This window comes from Suncus etruscus, chromosome 13 (genome assembly GCF_024139225.1).
Source record: "Suncus etruscus isolate mSunEtr1 chromosome 13, mSunEtr1.pri.cur, whole genome shotgun sequence".
Taxonomy (NCBI): Eukaryota; Metazoa; Chordata; class Mammalia; order Eulipotyphla; family Soricidae; genus Suncus; species Suncus etruscus.
The window spans coordinates 95,199,636-95,216,884 of NC_064860.1; the positions used below are offsets into that span (position 1 = coordinate 95,199,636).

Here is a 17,249-nt window from a genome sequence, read left to right on the forward strand (position 1 = left end):
ACTAAGTGTAATCTTCAAAAACCAAGATTTTTAATATATAGGAATACTATTAAATTTTTATTCCAACACATTTCGGAATTTCTATGAATTAAAATTTATCTAAACATTAATTTTATTTTTCTATATATGAGCATATTTTCTGTAAACAATAAAATATTTCTCTTTTTAATATTTATTACTTTATTTATTTATTTATTTATTGTTTTTGAGCCACACCTGACAACTCTCAGAAATTGCTCCCAATTCTGTGCTTAGAAATCAATCCTTGCTCGGGGGACCATATGGATGCCGGGGATCGAACCTGTGTCCATCCTGGGTCAGCCACGTTCAAGGCAAACTCCCTATTGCTCTGCTACCATTCTGGCCCCAATACTTATCACTTTATTTTTTTTCTCATCTAATTTTTTGGTGAAAATTACATTTAGTGGAAATGGTAATAGTAAGCAGTAGGGATGGCAGAAATAGTAATAAAAGGTACTAGCTATTACGTACATAATTGGCAGTGGATCTGAGAGGCCTTTGTTTGCTTGCTTTTGGGGGACCACACTGAATGATGTCCAGAGCTTATTTCTGTCTCTTCACTCAAGAATCACTCCTGGCAGTGCTTGGCTAACCATATGAAATGCCAGGGATGGAACCCAGGTCAGCCACATGCAAGGCAAGTGCCTTTCCCACTTTACTTTTTTTGGCCCCAAGCTTCTGAGTGTTAGCTGAGCTGCATCTTACACTCAGTAGACTGTGAGCATCACCCTGAAAATGTGCCTTTCTGGAGGACAGGCCAGTCTTGTCCCAGAAGGTAGGGCAGCCCAGTGACCTGGGACCACCACCCAATCTGTTGTTCTCTGCCTCTGAATCCTTTGGTGTCATGAATAGGAATAAGGTGGGCAACTCCACACAGCCCTCCCTCCAATGTAAGTTGGCCAATGGGTGCCTCTATGGAACCCACCTTGGGTCCAGATGTTGTCTTACTGAACATTTATTGATGCCGACTAAGGAGTGTTGCTGACAGCTTAATACTACATTTGTTGTGCTAGGTCCTGCTGACCAAATGTGCATACTTTCTCTCTTTCTTTCACTTCTCTCTTCTCTCTCATGCTTTCTCTTTCTTTCACTTCTCTCTTCTCTCTCTGTCTCTCTCTCCTCTCTACATTGTTCTTCACTCCCTCTCCCTCTACTGGACTGGTACTAGCGTCCTGTGTCCTCCTGTAAGTCTATGTCCAGAACTGAAGATGTGATCATTCCACACAATAAAGCCACTTTCACAATATAGCCTTAGAAAAATTCGACCCACGCTGGAGCGTCTTGTCACCCTCTCATAATTCTGGTCAATATGAGGCAAACTAGTTGAAGACAAAGAATGTGGGTCCTTGGATGTAGCTTGCTGGGATGTTTATAGCATCATTTGTACATGTTTACTTGTAGCATGTTTGCAGGCAATAACTCCTGGGTTTGATTCCCTGTACAACAGGATACAGGGGAGAATCAATAAGAATAAAGGTCTAAAAATTAAAGGATACTGGGGGAAGACTCAGTTCGCCCTCTAACTTTGGGTGAGCTATACACATGGTTGATTTGGTGTCAGGGTGTGTGCTTTTAGTCTGCAATGGGACGGAGCTGGGCTAGTACAGTAAGGCGCTTAGCACCTGAGTATCTGCCTCTGGGTTGTTCCAAGCTGCCCATGGGACAGAGTGATACTTGCATCTCAAACCCCAGAAGTCCCATTCATGTGTACTCTGCTCATTCCAGCTCTCAGGAACTTCATAATAAGGGTTCTAACATCATCCCAGTAGCCTAATTAAATTTACCTGCACTTGGAAGTCCTGAGCTTCTCATGGACTCTATTACCCCCACAGAATTCATCACCCTCATGAACTCCATCATCCTCATGGGCATCATTAACCTCATGGACTCCATCACCCTCATGGACTCCATCACCCTCATGGACTCCATCACCCGCAAGGGCTCTATCTCCCTTGTGGACTCCATCATCCTCAAGAGCTCCACAGTCCTCATGAGCTCAATCACCCTCAAGGGTCCATCATTCTCATGGGCCCATCACCTTCATGGAATCCATTGCCCTGATGGACTTTATCACCCTATGGACTTCATTGCCCTTATGCAATCTTCCATGGACTCCATCATCCTCATGGGCTCCATAGCCCGCACGGAATCCTTCACCCTCATAGGATTCTTCACTCTCATGGAATCCATCACCCTCATGGAATCTATCACCTTTGTGGACCCCATCACCCTCACGGATTACCATTACCTTCATGGAATCCATCATCCTCTTGGCCTACAGCACCCAAAGGAGGCCTAAATGTGCTGCTGAATCCCATCCTATAGAACCTCAGGCAGAGCCTGTATCTTCTCCCAGACAGTGGTGAGTTCTATTGAGTCCTCCTTGGCCGTGCTCATTCAGCCATTCCTGGCTGGCAAAATTTCACAACTACTTCATAAAGTCCCTATTAGAGGGAAATTCTGCCAACGATTTTGGTATGGTTAGTGTCAGGGAACTTGCTAGTGGTGTTTGGAGCAGAAAAAGCTATCCCCCAACAAAGACATCTTCCATTGAACATATGTCTCCCATAAGTCTAGAATTCAATGTATTCTGAAACAAACCAGTATCTTATAATAATATGGCTGGCCTCCACAAAATATTCTAAAAAAATTTAGATGAATGAAAACATTTTACTCCACATAATTAATTTAAAATAAATACTGTAAGTTGGGGCCAGGGGGACAGTGCAGAGATTGGGGGAACAAATCCTGCTTGTACCTCAGTCAGGTTTGATCCCTGGCACCGCATGGCCTCCCACAGTTCCCTGAATGTAGACGAGGCTGTCCCCGGGCAGAGCTGGTTGTAACCCTGGAGACCCTGAGCGCAGTCAAAGTGATGCTGGTTGTCTGGGAGGCGCAAGGCCCTAGAAGCATTACAACCTGGGGCCCTCCCACAGAGCTCCAGTGAGCTGGCAGCATGTTGTTGAAATAGACTCTGTGTCCATTAAACATCTTGGGAGTGTCCCCGAAATGATAAGTTAGAGAGAATCCGATATACATAAATGTCTCTGTAGTAATTTATGTACAGAAATACTCAAGGCTGTAGCTCTAAACCACATGAAGATACTATTGACAAATTCACATTAGCTCTACTGTTTGTGGTCCAGGCTGGTCAGTATTTTGACCATCAGACTAACTCCGAGTGATTTATGCTGTCTGTAGTGGTAGGCATCAGCTATAGAGGGGTTTAGGGGCACAGCCCTGCTAGTTGCGGTAATGTGTATTTTGATTGGTAAGATGTGGAAGCACCCACCCGATTCTGGATTAGGAAATTAAGCGTGTGTGTGTGTGTGTGTGTGTGTGTGTGTGTGTGTGTGTGTCGGCCACCTTATAACTATGTCAGGAATCAAGCAATGTGTGTGTATATGTATGTATGTATGTATGTATGAATCTGAATGCCACCTTACAACGATGTCCCATTCTGCTGACCTAGAGCCTCAATTTGAAACCTATTAAAGGTTAATCAAGAGTTCCCAAGGGACCTGAGAAATAATAGCACAGTGAGTAGGGCATTTTCTTTGGACCCAACCGGCCCAGGTTTCATCCCATATGGTTCCCTGAGCATCACCAGGAGTGATTCCTGAGTATAGTATAGCTAGAAATAACCCCTGAGCACCACCAGACCTTGACCCCCACAATAAAGAATAACAGAAGAGTTCCCAAGAATCTCCAAGTATTAGATTTCTGATTCCAAGCTGCCACATCTCCCTATCTCCCATATAGCAAGATGAAAATGTAAAGCCCAGATTCCCAGGATTTTCACCTCCTACTGAATCTCAGAAGTTTGACATGGAGTGAAGAGAGAGCAAGGAAAGAACCTGGTACATTAAAAAGTTCCCTGACCACATGGCCAAGGTCAATGAGGCCTAAGGGGTCTCCCTAGTCCCCATTTCACACCTCCCTTGCAGCTCCCAAGGCAGCAAGTTTCTGTGGTATCTGGCTGGAAGGAGTGACCCAGCCCCAGAGTCCTCCAGGATCCTCTGGAGTCCTTGAGGCAGGCTCTACAGCACTTCGGGAGAGGGAATCAGAGATGCGATACTCCCCTAGGCTCCTGTTAAGTCACTTTACCAACAACCTCTGTGGGGTGTGTCTGAGCATCCCCAGAGGGAGCACCTTGAAATCTTCAGCAAGAGTGGGGAATCATTCCCCAAGGATCAGCCACTCAAAGCCTCAAGGTCAGTTGGCACAAGAGAGGAAACTTCTCTGGGCAGCAGCAGAAGGCTAATGGGTTGGGGGTGCACCGTCCATGCAGAAGGGGGGCTTTCCAGAAGACAGGAGAATCAAAGGGAGATTAGCACAGACTAGAATGGGACAGCGCTGTGCAGTTCTGTTCCAAGAGGAGCCATGCACTCCTGGTATTGTAAGAGCCGATTAAAGAATTGCTTCTTTGGGAGAAAAAATGATCTTGTTATGATTGTGTTATCCCAAATTAAACACTCCCAGAAGCTCAGGCTTGTGGGAGAATTTGCTAATCCTCTAGAGGGGGAGCAGATGAGATGGGGAGGGGGCACCTAACTGAAAACACGTGTGAATGCTGACTATGGGCATTAGGTCTTGTTTTCATTATCTGCTCAAGATACCATCTCGCAAGAGCTGCCTTGAAAGATGATGGGATCGGTCTGCAGGGAGAGGCCGTGTGGGCGGCTCTTAATCTAAGTGCAAAGGAGTGTGTGGAGTTGTGGAAACTGGATCCCACCCACTTCACAGTTTGACAACTCCTGGAATTGATGCAGAAGAATCTGGTCGTAGAAGGCACAAAAACTGACATGGTCGGGTGGCGGGAAAGTTCTAGACAAATTCAGACCCTGAGAGTTCCGGCTCACTTCCACTGCCGCCTGTCCTGAGTGCTGCATCTTGTGCTACTTGGCTTGACTTACCCAGGGTAGTGACCCTTGGAACACATACAGGAGTCAAGAATAAGAGAAGTGACTGTAGAGCATAGAAATGATCAGTGTCAGGGGCTGGAGAGAGAGTAGAGTGGGTGGCAAGTTTGCTATGCATGGGGCTGGCTGGGTTTGGGTCCTTGATATCTCCTATGGTCTTTGGAACAGTGGCTGCAGTAATTCCTCAGCATAGGGCCAGGAGTTATGGAAGGAAGGAAGGAAGGAAGGAAGGAAGGAAGGAAGGAAGGAAGGAAGGAAGGAAGGAAGGAAGGAAGGAAGGAAGGAAGGAGGGAGGGAGGGAGGGAGGGAGGGAGGGAGGGAGGGAGGGAGGGAGGGAGGGAGGGAGGGAGGGAGGTGGGAAGGAGGGAGGGAGGTGGGAAGGGAAGGAAGGGAGGAAGGAAGGAAGGAGGGAGGGAGGGAAGGAAGGAAGGAGGGAGGGAGGGAAGGAAAACAGAAGAAAGGAAGAAAGGAGGTAGGGAAGGAGGGAGGGAGGTGGGAGAGAGGGAAGGAGGAAGGGAGGTGGGAGGGAGGGAAGGAAGGGGGGAATGAAGAAAGGAAGGGAGGAAGGAAGGAAGGGAGAAAGGAAGGAAGGAAGGGAGGAAGGAAGGAAGGAAGGAAGGAAGGAAGGAAGGAAGGAAGGAAGGAAGGAAGGAAGGAAGGAAGGAAGGAAGGAAGGAAGGAAGGAAGGAAGGAAGGAAGGAAGACACTTTCATCAGATCCTCAGGTATATCTGGACACGTTGCTACATTGGCAGGAGTCACTGCCCTGAGCCTCACAGAGAACCTAGCTGGCATATCCTGGAATACAGAGGCTTCGATAGGCAGCGCAGAGTGGCCACTTGGTTTCCAACAAGCAGGGATGGATGGAGGTGGGGACATATCACAGACTTGACTGATCACTTAAGGTACTGGACAAAGTTCACTTAGGACATAGATACCTGCCCAGGGTTCCCCAGGGAAGACTTTCACACCACAAATGACGGTGCAAATGCAGATACCAGGGTCCATCTTGTTCGCCATGCTAGGCCAAGCTTATTTTATTACATACATTCTGCATCCTAAGTACTAATAACTTCATATTGTAAACATTAAGCATACAGAGTTAAAATTCAAGGCCACATTCTATCACGGATTGTCTCTGTTGTATCTTTGGCTGGCCGAGATCAACTCGTAGTGTATAAATGCATAAGTTATATAATTATTATATAAAAGGGGAGGGAGATCAAAACCACTGACTTGTAGATTTCATTCTGACAAACGCACAGCGTTCGCGACTCAAAAGGAAAACTGGAGCCCCCCCCCCATGCTTGGCCCAGAAGTCAAGGTGACCTTGATGATGATGGTCAATAAGGCCCATTGGAGTGGCCCCGGTGGAGCACACAGTCCCGACTAAAACTGTGAGGTCCTGAAAACATCTTTTTCCTTATCAGACCATTTTCCAGTTACATGATTGCTTTGGAAAAAAAAACAAAAAAACAAAAAAGCCCCCCCAAACACGACAACAATGAAAAATAGAGACTCACGTTTTGGTTTCTGAATGCAATGCCCGCCCCTTCCTCTCTCAAAGACACTGTGTCTATCTCCTTCCAAACACATGGTTTGGTGCCACCCTGATCCCCCAAAATTCACATTGTCCTCCCCACACACCCCTAACTCCTTCTCCACTTCCCCAATACACTTCCATGTCCACACTCAAAGGCTTGAGAAGCCCCTTGTATAGGCTGATCAGCACATCCTCCCACACCTCTTCCTGTCCCACCTCTATTGACCCTCTATCCACAACCACACACCCTCTCTGTTCACATCCCCAGTCCCACTCTTCTACATTCTGGTTCCCGGAATATGACTGTCAAGGAGTTGGAACTCTTGGGTTCATCTTCACAGTTTCACAGAGCTCGCATTTCTCCATCCAACAGAATGAAGCCCAACTCATCCCCCAGTAGGATGTGTTGATGAGCCCCACATCCATGTCCATTGAGAGGGGTGATGGGGAGGCCACACTCTTCTTGTGTGTCTTTGATATGTTTGGATTTTTAAATACAGGTAGTTTTCCTGGCAATGAGATCATCAAAGAGATAATGAGTTGAGACTGCATGGGTCTCTATTGCTTCTGTGGAACCCCAGACTCTTGAGCATATACAGGTCTGAAGATACCTTTCTTTGGCACAATTCTTCTTGGACTTCCAATGTCTTTTCCAAGGTTGGTGCAACGAGAGTTTGTCCTCTATAGACGTTCCCATTTGAACAGCCTCTCGGCGGCTGACATGGTACTTAATAGTCATGGCTCCTGTGAAGTCAGTCTTTGGTTCTTTTTCCCCAGCCCCTGGCCCAGTACGGTCATTCCTGCAGAGGCACTTTGGGCGCGTGTATTCTCTGATGGAGTTGGTGGCAGGCAAGGGTTGATAGGGGAAGGGGGGAGGAGGGAAGGAGGGAATCCCTCTTCGGGTGTTTAGTAGTAAGAGCCCAGATGGGAAGGCATGTGGCTGGCGGGAAGCCTCGTGTTGGGGTAGATCCCTCCAGTGGGTGAATTCCAGTAGGGGTTGGGGGCAGCAAAGAAACTGGACGATGTCACAGGGAGCGCTGGGGGGTGGGGGGCCACAAAGTTCATCTTCTGTGGGTGGGCATGGTATGAGCCCATATAAGGGAGGTCCGAGGGGTACTTGTAGAGGGAGGACTCTGGGGGATGTGGCTGCAGGGCCTGGGCGATACCATGGAAGTCAAACTTGTAGGCATAGCGCTTGCCGTGCACCTTGGTCATGATGTTCTTGTCATAGTAGTAGCGCAGTGCACGGCTGAGTTTGTCGTAGTTCATGTTGGGTTTGCTCTTGCGCTCCCCCCAGCGTCGCGCCACCTCATCTGGATCTGTCATCTTGAACTCGCCATTGGTACCTTCCCAGGTGATGCAGCTGGAGTTGGAGCTGTCAGAAAGGAGCTCTAGCAAGAACTGCCAGAGCTGGATCTGTCCACTCCCTGCAAATGCAGACAAAGTGAGAGGAGACCCATCAACAAGGCTCTTTTTTATGTTATTATTATTATTTATTAGAAGGGGGACACACTTGGAAGTTCTCAGGAATGGCTCCAGGCTCTGTGTTCAAGAATCACTCATGGCAGGAATCAGGGGAATCTTATAAGGCAGATGTGATCCGAACAGGACTTGGCCATATGCAAGGCAAGAGCCTTCACCCCTGGACTATCTTTATAACCCTAGCACAGGTCCTGAAAAGCATCATCAAGGAGACAGAAAGGTGGTCCCCCTTCCTATTCCCCTTTCCAAGAGTTGAGCACCTACCCTCCCAGTCTGCAGTTAACACCAGTCCCAGAGTAGGACTGACCCAAATGCAAAGGAAAACTGGGTCTTCTACTGTTCTGGCCCTAAATCTGGGAGGCTTTAGGGCCAGACCATAGGCTCCCTGAACTCTCCTTAATCCTCCCCTGCCCATCAATGACTCGCTCCTGCGAATATCTTAGGAGGAATCATCTATCTGTATTCATAAGTATTTTTCTCCCATACTCTGTGGTCTTGGAAACTGAGCTGACAGGATTATTCTTGGGGGCTCTCAGAAGCATAGCCCAGCTTTTGATGAGGTTCAGAGGATGCCAATGGCAAAGGGCAAAGGGCAGGTGCTTCCGGCCATTCCTGGCTTCCTACAAACAATAACCAGGTCCCTCCTGAGCCAGGAGGGTGGACCAATTTAGTCTTTTACTTTTTTGGGACAGAGAACGCCACGATGTGGAGATAGCAATAATGACCTCATGTCCTCCAGCACAATCATAAAAGTCATATCAAGGAAATTAACTTCTAAAGGTCGATGCAAAAATAAAAATAATAGTCACTGAGAATGGAAGCAAACACTGTTCATTCTAACATAACATTCCGTTGGCACTCAGAAAGCTCGAGCAAAACTTTTCCTAGAACAGAAGCAACCGTCTCAAAATGAGGAAGTTGAGAACAAGCTTGGCTCCTTTTCAAACCAGATCACCCCCAACTTCCAGTATGTGGGTAACTGCCTTCTTAAGGAAGCCAAGAGCCTCCCCCAGCCCTGGGAAACCAATAGTGTTAGGTTTTCAAGAGAAATATTGCCTCAGTGAATACTGCCTGGGCACCCTTTGTGGGGGCTCTAGGGAGATGCCAACATAGTCAAGAAAAATTTATTTAACTAGGGTTGCACAGTCAAAATATTCCTGACCTATGGAGGCAGATCTTTAATAGTTTCTTAAATTTCCAGAACCAGACATCTGAGCTCACCTGCCAGACAAAACTTAGAACTTAAAGATGCTCTTAGTCCCTTTCAAGAAGAGAAACTTGTCGTATTTCTTTGAAAGTTATCAGCATAAGTGACATGGAAAACCAGAAGAAAGCAAAGACTTGAGAAACTTGAAGAGGCAATGAGAGTGAGCAGACTAGTGTCTACAAATTCCAGTCTCTGTCCTAACTTTGCACTTATCACCACATTGTACTCATCACTGTGCAGCTTATGTCTGATCATCTTATCAGTAAATATTAATTCCTAAGCTAGATTGAAGTCACTTTCGCTGACAACTATCCAGAAAACTGAGGTCATGTAAAAATTCAATAATAAATTAGGGTTTTCTCCAAATCCTTCCCATTATAGAATAACGACTCTGTCATAAATTGTCCAGCTCCATAAATCCTTGTTTTCCACAAGGAGGCTGCTTGCAGAACGAGGAAGTGAGTGAATTCATCCATAAGATTGTCTGATCGTGAGAAAGGTCAGCCTTTCCTGAACGTGCTCTGGAACATTATAGTTTACAGTTCAGCAAAACATTTGAAATGCATTAACAGCTTGTAGTGCATCACCATGGAAGTCATTGCTCTGGCAGAACCATATATCCAAACTGTTCTCAATCATGTTGCACTACCCCCAACATTTCATGAATATGCATTGAAAACAAATATGGAGATTCATATGAGAACACCATATGGAGTTGTGTATACATTTATATAGTAACCAAAGGATTATAATTTGATAACTTGAACAAAATTAATCTCTGACCTGAGAATCAGGGTAAACCTAGCTTTCAGAGAATGACTCAAATAAAGTTTTCATGTAAGTACAGAGAGTTTTGGAAAATAAATATTCCACATGAACTTTCTGACATAAAGAATTCCACTAACTTTCCTACAAATCCAGACTTTCCTCAATGTCTGGGAATAGTGCTTAGTATACAGTCCAATCACAGAATTGTTTCAGAATGAAGAACTAAAAGTCATGGCTGAAAATTCAAAATTCAAAGGATAGAAGAGCAACTTTGCTAGTCTGTAAAGAAGATCTTACTCTTCAGTCTCTAGGATGCTGGACTCAAGTTTGCAAGCATTTATGGAGTCAATGGGACTTAATGATCATAACTCAAATTCAAATAAGGACACCATACCAACTGAGTGGAAACAGTTGCAGAAACCAATCAACACAATCCACCAGCTTTCAAATGTCGCTGCAAAATCAATGTTGAAATCAATATTAAGAAGCAACATCTGGGGCCAGATTGATAGCGCAGTGGGTAGGTTCAATTCTCAGTATGCCAATATGGTCTTCCAAGCACTGCTGGGAATGGCCCCTGGGTGAAGAACCAGTAGTAAACCCTGGCACCGCCAAGTGTGGTCCATAAACCAACAAATAAAAGTCAACAGCCAATCCAGGCTGAGTAATTTCAGCAAGGCTCATACTTTAGGCATCTGCCCTACTGGTCCCATTTACTAAACGGTTAAGCGTATGTCAGAAAACACATGTGGAATTCTTAAATTAAAGAAGTGTAGAGTTAGGAAGACCATGAGCCTGCTGGGTCTTGGGTTGCTCACTGGCCAGCCCAACAAGGAAACAGAAGAGCTCCTCTAGAACTTTTATTTATTTATTTATTTATTTACTATTTATTTATTTATTTATTTATTACACCTAGAACTTTCTGATCTGGAAGCATCCTCCTGCATTATTTCTCCATGGTAAAGCCATGGATTGGGTAAAACTATGGTTTGAGTAACATGCTCTCACTCTTTCCACAACATCCTTGCAATGTCAGTAAGAATGTCTACTTTGGTCCTAGAGGAGGCAGAGCATGGATCTTTCCAACCTCCCAGAGAGATCTGTAGGTGATGGGAGAGGACCCAAAGGCATGAATAAGGAGAGCAATAGTCTACTTCTGGTATGAAAAAAGAAAAGAAGGGGAGACTGAGCATCAAAGGGACTTAAATTGAGCATTACAGCTAAATGGTTCACGAACCACAGAGTGAAGCAGAATAATTTGGCAGTCAGGTCCCAGTGGCACAGGAGTGGGCAACAAAGCCTGATGTGCCTACAAGGGATGCCAGAGACACTGCAAAAATTCACATGCACAGATTCAGGCTTGACCCACCAGGTTTGGTTAAGACAACAGTAAAGAACTTTGCCTGGACTCAGTGTGGCATGGACAGGATTTGTGAAGGGCAAGGTTAACATGGCGGCCAGCCAGGTTCACATCATTAGAGCTGGCACTGCTACTTAGGAACTCCCCAGTTTAGGGACTTTGGCATCCCCATCTAGAAAGTAGGCTTTGGCAACTCTCTTTAAGGATGGCTTGGATTAGGAATGTGCCTGTCAGGATGGCACCAGACCATGAACCACTGCAGAATGGAAGGTATGCCTACCCACAACTCCAGCAACAACCACTGCTCTGCAGCACCTTGTTTCTCTTGCACAAGCCAGGAAGTAGTGCTACCAAGACTGATGGAGTACTGACAGCTTACTGTGTGCTCAGTACTGTTATATTTACTTCAGCCCCCCACTCCAAGAATCGTGAGCTAGTCTTTGTAGAGTCTAGACACCAAGAGGTAGTAGGACTTATTTTGCTCAGGTTACTACTGAGTCCAGGCTTGGATGTTGTGCAAAGCATCACATGCAAATATCTCTGTACACAGAGCTCAGGGTTCTGCACACAGCTCTTAGGTTCTGCACATGACCCCACAATACCCACGTATGGCTCCCAGTGATAAAATGCCACATACTTCTGCCTTCTAAACAGTGGCAAAACACCCCAAAATCTACTCTCAAGTTTTTCAGGAAATGTCAAGCATTTCATCTGGCTCACCACATCATAATAAGCAGGGACTTGAGCTCAAAGGCATACCCATTTGGGCTGATAGGATGGAGGTGCCAGTATATCCATGGCATGGGTCCACCCATTCCGCAGGCTGTCAATGATCAATGTCAATGTCAATGATCAAAAGCATGAATGGGAGAATGAGCATAGGTGGCCATTTTTGTGTCTTTATGGAGAGACACAGCCAGCAGTGCTCAGAGGTGACTCCCAGAACATGGAGCACAAGGTCATGTGGAGAGTGTCAGAGATCTGCACCGTGCCAGGGATCAAACCTGGGAGTCACACACACAAAGTCAGCGTTCAGTCCATTGAATGTTCTCTCTCTCTCTCTCTCTCTCTCTCTCTCTCTCTCTCTCTCTCTCTCTCTCTCTCTCTCTCTCTCTCTCTCTCTCTCTCTCTCTCTCCTTCCCTCCATCCCTCCATCTTTCTCTCCCTCCTATCTGGTCCACAAGGTGGACTTGTTAAATGATGGGAAATTTATTAGTCAGAAAGTGGGAAAACGGGCCAGAGAGATAGCACAGTGGGTAGGGCATTTTCCTTGCATGCAGCTGACCCAGGTTATATCCCTGGCATCCGATATAGTCCCCCAAGCCTGCATGCAGAGCCAGGACTAACTTCTGAGTACCAACAAGTGTCGCCCAAAAAGCAACAAAAAGTGGAACATTTCATTCAGGACAAGAATAGGACACTGAAAGGAGGTAAAGTGACATGCATGATATCCCTTAGGTAACAGTATTGCAAACCACAGGGAGATAAAGGAAGAGAGAGAGAAGAAGAAAAATGCCTACCAAAAAGGCAGGTGAGGGGACAGGAGGAAAAACTGGGGACACTGGCAGTGGGAAATGTGCCCTGGTGAAGAGCATTAGACAATGTATGACTAAAATTCAACCATCAACAACTCTATAGCTGTATATTTCACAGTGACTCAAAACTTTTAAAGTAAATTAAAAAAATGGGAAAACAGAATCAAACAGGAAAAAAACAATCTCATTACAGGAAAGAGAAAACACTTTCTGGTTTTGGGGAGGAGGCCTCAGAAGCTCAACCCAGTCCCCACTGCAGGACTAAGGAAAAGGAAAAGTCTAATCCAGACCAAGTAGTTGCATTCTTCCTCTAACTAAAGAAGAGGCTGTGAAGAGAGTCACTGAGGCTTGTCCCAGGCCCTGTGGAATCATCCCAGCCACAGCTCTCAGCTGTGCCACATGCTCCTGGACACAGATTCGCAGACTGATAATCTCCTACAAAGAAAGGGCTTTTTGGTGCGATGGGAAAGCTCCTCCATTCACCAATGACCACAGCTCCATCTCGGATGCACATGGGGAAGGATATCATTCCTGTGGTCTGATTCCTCTATGCTGGGACCAAGATAACAGCTGAGAGGCTACAGGTGGAGAGGGACTTGGCTGTGGACTCCCGTGGGATCTGCCTGCCTAGAATTTCACACTATACTGACATTCCCAGAAGGCTTCAGCTCCTGGCCTTTTCCTCCTTCAAATCCACCCCGAGTCCACCTGCCAGATCCCTCCACCTTCCTGAAGCACACCTAAAAGGCACCATTTCTAAACACATCCTAACTCTATTAATGTGGGATTAGAAGCAGAGGCATCTGGCCATGTGGATACCAGCTACAGGCTCCCAGGAAAGTCCAGAGCCTATAACTGGTGCATTGGACAGGTCAGACTCCAGCTGAGTCTACTGGTCCCCCTACGTACGTGATCTCCTGGCTGGCATGGCTGGCCTATCCCGTGTTTACATTCATTCATTCAGCAAGTCATGGAGGAGCATTAGACCTAAGGATCTAGGAGTCATAAACAAAACAGGTACTTCTCTATTTTGGGGGTCACATCAGGCAATTCTCAGGGGTTACTCCTAGCTTTGCATGCAGAAATAAATCCTTATAGGCTCATGGGACTATATGCGATGCCAGGGATCTGACCCAGGTCCACTGCATGAAAGGTAAAATCTCTCCCCAGGTCCCCCCTCTCTCCAGGTCCCCCTAACCAGCCCCTTCTCATAGCTTAGCTGCAGCCAAAAGAATCAGCTAAGTGAGCTTCCACAGACTAAATTTGCAGCTCCAAGACACAGCTGTTCAAGAATGATGATCCTTAAGAGTTCTCAGAGCCTTTTGGGGGGATTTAGATGGTTGGATCTAAGTGGGGGTGTGTGTTTCCATTCCCAATCCTATTCTGGCCTCAGTGTTGAAGAAAAGGACATTCCAGCTTGCCTTTGCACTCTGCCTGAGACAACTTGGCACTGGACGGGTGCTGAGAGAAAAAAAAAAAAAACCAGCAGATGCTAAGAGTTTCTGCAGCTGATGTCAGCACAGCTGGTTCTGGTCTAATAAATGCAAACAAATACCACCCTGTCGTGGGCACTGAGATGTGATGACAGGTGATGGTCCTTGGCAAGGTTGCAGCTTTAAATGGCTAATAAAACATCTGCACTTTTTTCTAGAAACTGGGCCCAGAAACAGACCTTTTGTGGAAAGTGATCCTGCATGTGGAGGGTAAGTGCTAAAAATAAGAGCCTGGTGATTGTGTCACGGGCTGTATTGCATGTATCTCCCCACACAAATACAATGTACCTCCCTCAACTCCAAGCCCCAACCCTCATGATGGAAAGAAAATGCCCACAAAGCATACCAAAGTCAAGTCAAGTGATTTTGTTATGATCCAATTCAATATGACACTGTCATTAAAAACAGAAGATTGGGAAGCAGGACACAGAGGAAAGAGAAGGTTGGAATAGACTTGCCCTCCTGACCCTTAGAAACGATTGATTTAACCTGCCAACACTGAAATCTTGATTTTAGACTTTTGTCCTGGGATCTATCAGACTGTGTCTGTGGTCTGAACACCAGAATGTGGAACTGGGGTGGCGAGTTAAGTGAAGATTGTTATCTTGAAATTCCTGAGAAATGGAAGTGACTTCAGTTAGGTGAAAAAGGCTCTTTGCTCAAGCTAAAATCTTCCTTTATTGTTAGACACGTTCTTTTCCCACATTCTCATCTAAGTATCTAATGAGACCTAACATGAAGATGAAATTGATCCACTGGTGGAACATCTCAACAGCATCATTGTTTCCCTTTTCAAAATCACCATCATCACCTCTCACCTGGCACACATAGAAAAAAAGAAAACCCAGGCATGTCCTCACCTGGATTTGCAAGGCGACTGCTGGTGGGTCCAAGAATCTGGTATGGATCTATAGCAAGAAAACAAGGCAAACACTCAATATCACAGTCATGGAATAGGGGTGGGGCAGGCAGAAGGCATTACCCACTGTGCTTTCAGCTTCCTAGAACTTGCTTCTGTATAGGACAAGATCCATGTGGAAGCTGAGAAGATTCCTACAAAAGACTTTCAAGCTGGTGGACATCTTTGGGTTGGGCCAAACTTCCCAACATTCAGCCTAGTGGTCTTTCCCTCCAGGCCAGAAATAGGGCAAACACCTGGAAAGTCCCAGAACCATGTAGATCCTCTTTCTCAGCACACTGGTACTATTAACCTGGTCCTGCATCTTCACACTGAACTTGCATAGACCCTAAGATTGCTATACATGTACAGTTACATGTGGCACATAGATATAACTGTCATAGACTTTGCATGGGTGTCAGAAATGTTCTAGCCCATCTCCAGTCATCAATTCAGATTAGCAGACCACTCACTAGCATTTGTTCCCACTGTATATAAAGAATAGTCCCAAAGAAGACCAAATAGGGCAAGTTTCCACTTAAAAAGTACCACATTTCAGAAATACGCCAAATGTTTCTCTTCTGTCCAACTCAATGGCCCCTGGAACATACCTAGCTGAGGGCGTTGGTCTTCAGTTTTAGGCACCGTGGAAGGGGATGGTTGAGCAGCTGAAAGTACAAAAAGAAAAGGATGATTAGCTGTAGGTTTTATTTAGTCATGATCATTGGATTCTATTATCTAATAATTTAGTTGTTTCTGCTATGGACATAATAGTCTTACTCTTAGACTAAGACTGTCTCATGGTCAGGAAATGGTCCTTTCCAATGAGATGAGAAGCAAACATTGTAATAACAACAACAAAAGAGGAACTTGCAGTATTTTATAATTTTATTTGTATTTCTGTTTTTAACCAGAAACAACCTCAAACAGAATTTGTGAGGGCTTATCTAAATAATTCACATTAAAAAGTAAAACTGGGGGCTGGAGAAATAGCACAGCAGGAGGCTTTGCCTTGCACATGACAGGCCCAGCTTTGATCCCCCAGCATTCTATCTAGTCCATCCCATATAGTTTTTTTTTTTTTTTTTTTTTTTTTTTTTTTTTTTTTTTGGTTTTTGGGCCACACCCGGCGGTGCTCAGGGGTTACTCCTGGCTAACTGCTCAGAAATAGCTCCTGGCAGGCACGGGGGACCATATGGGACACCGGGATTCGAACCAACCACCTTTGGTCCTGGATCGGCTGCTTGCAAGGCAAACACCGCTGTGCTATCTCTCCGGGCCCCATCCCATATAGTTTTCCAAGTCTGCCACGAGTAATTTCTGAGTGCAGAGCCAGAAGTAACCCCTGAATGCCGCCAGATATGACTCCCAAAATTAAAAAAAAATTAAATAAAGGGAAGATACCAGGAAAAAAATAGGGTCTCGGGAACATTTAAAGATGGCTAAGAGCTAGGACAGGGCACACTTGATTTGCAACTGCCAAGGCCGGGGTTTGTTCTCTAGCATCTCATGCTCCCTCAGCATGAACCACCTTGAACCACTTCGCCTTAAGCCACCTACAAAAATGCACAGGGAGCTACCACAACCATCTCCAACCACCAGAGCACCACAGAGAAGCCCTTCCTTCCCACTCAAAAATTAAAAAAAAAATTAACTTATCTAACATTGGGAATCACCCACTTTACTCTGCACTCACATATTCTGGGGATGTGCTTTCGTCCATTTGAAAGACAGGGTGTTAATTCCTTTTATTCCCCTAAGGATGGTATAACCACCACAGACAAGGAATTCCATCTCGTTCAAGAGCAATGGGTTTGTGGTATAAAAGCACCACCTAGACACAGAAATTAGTATTGACTCCATTAGCAACCACCCATACAGATTTGAGACAGTGGGAACCAATGCTGTACTTTGTTTGGAAGGTTGTAAATTGAATTAATAAATTTAATTGAATCTCCATAAGATACAGTCACAAAGTTGTTCGTAATTGAGTTTCAGCCACCTGCTGTTCCAATACCCGT

General features: G+C 45.5%; 1 protein-coding gene across 1 annotated transcript in view; it reads right to left on the reverse strand.

The window, feature by feature from the left end:
• Positions 1–6,620: 6,620 nt before the first annotated feature.
• The window catches only part of ERG (ETS transcription factor ERG), a 106,708-nt gene continuing 96,079 nt past the window's right edge, over positions 6,621–17,249 (reverse strand). The window contains exons 8-10 of the mRNA XM_049785396.1: positions 15,840–15,896; positions 15,191–15,238; positions 6,621–7,912 (exon numbers count right to left, since the gene is read on the reverse strand). Of these exons, the coding sequence (XP_049641353.1) occupies positions 7,392–7,912; positions 15,191–15,238; positions 15,840–15,896 (626 nt within the window). The 3' untranslated portion in view covers positions 6,621–7,391. The remainder of the gene's footprint in view (positions 7,913–15,190; positions 15,239–15,839; positions 15,897–17,249) is intronic.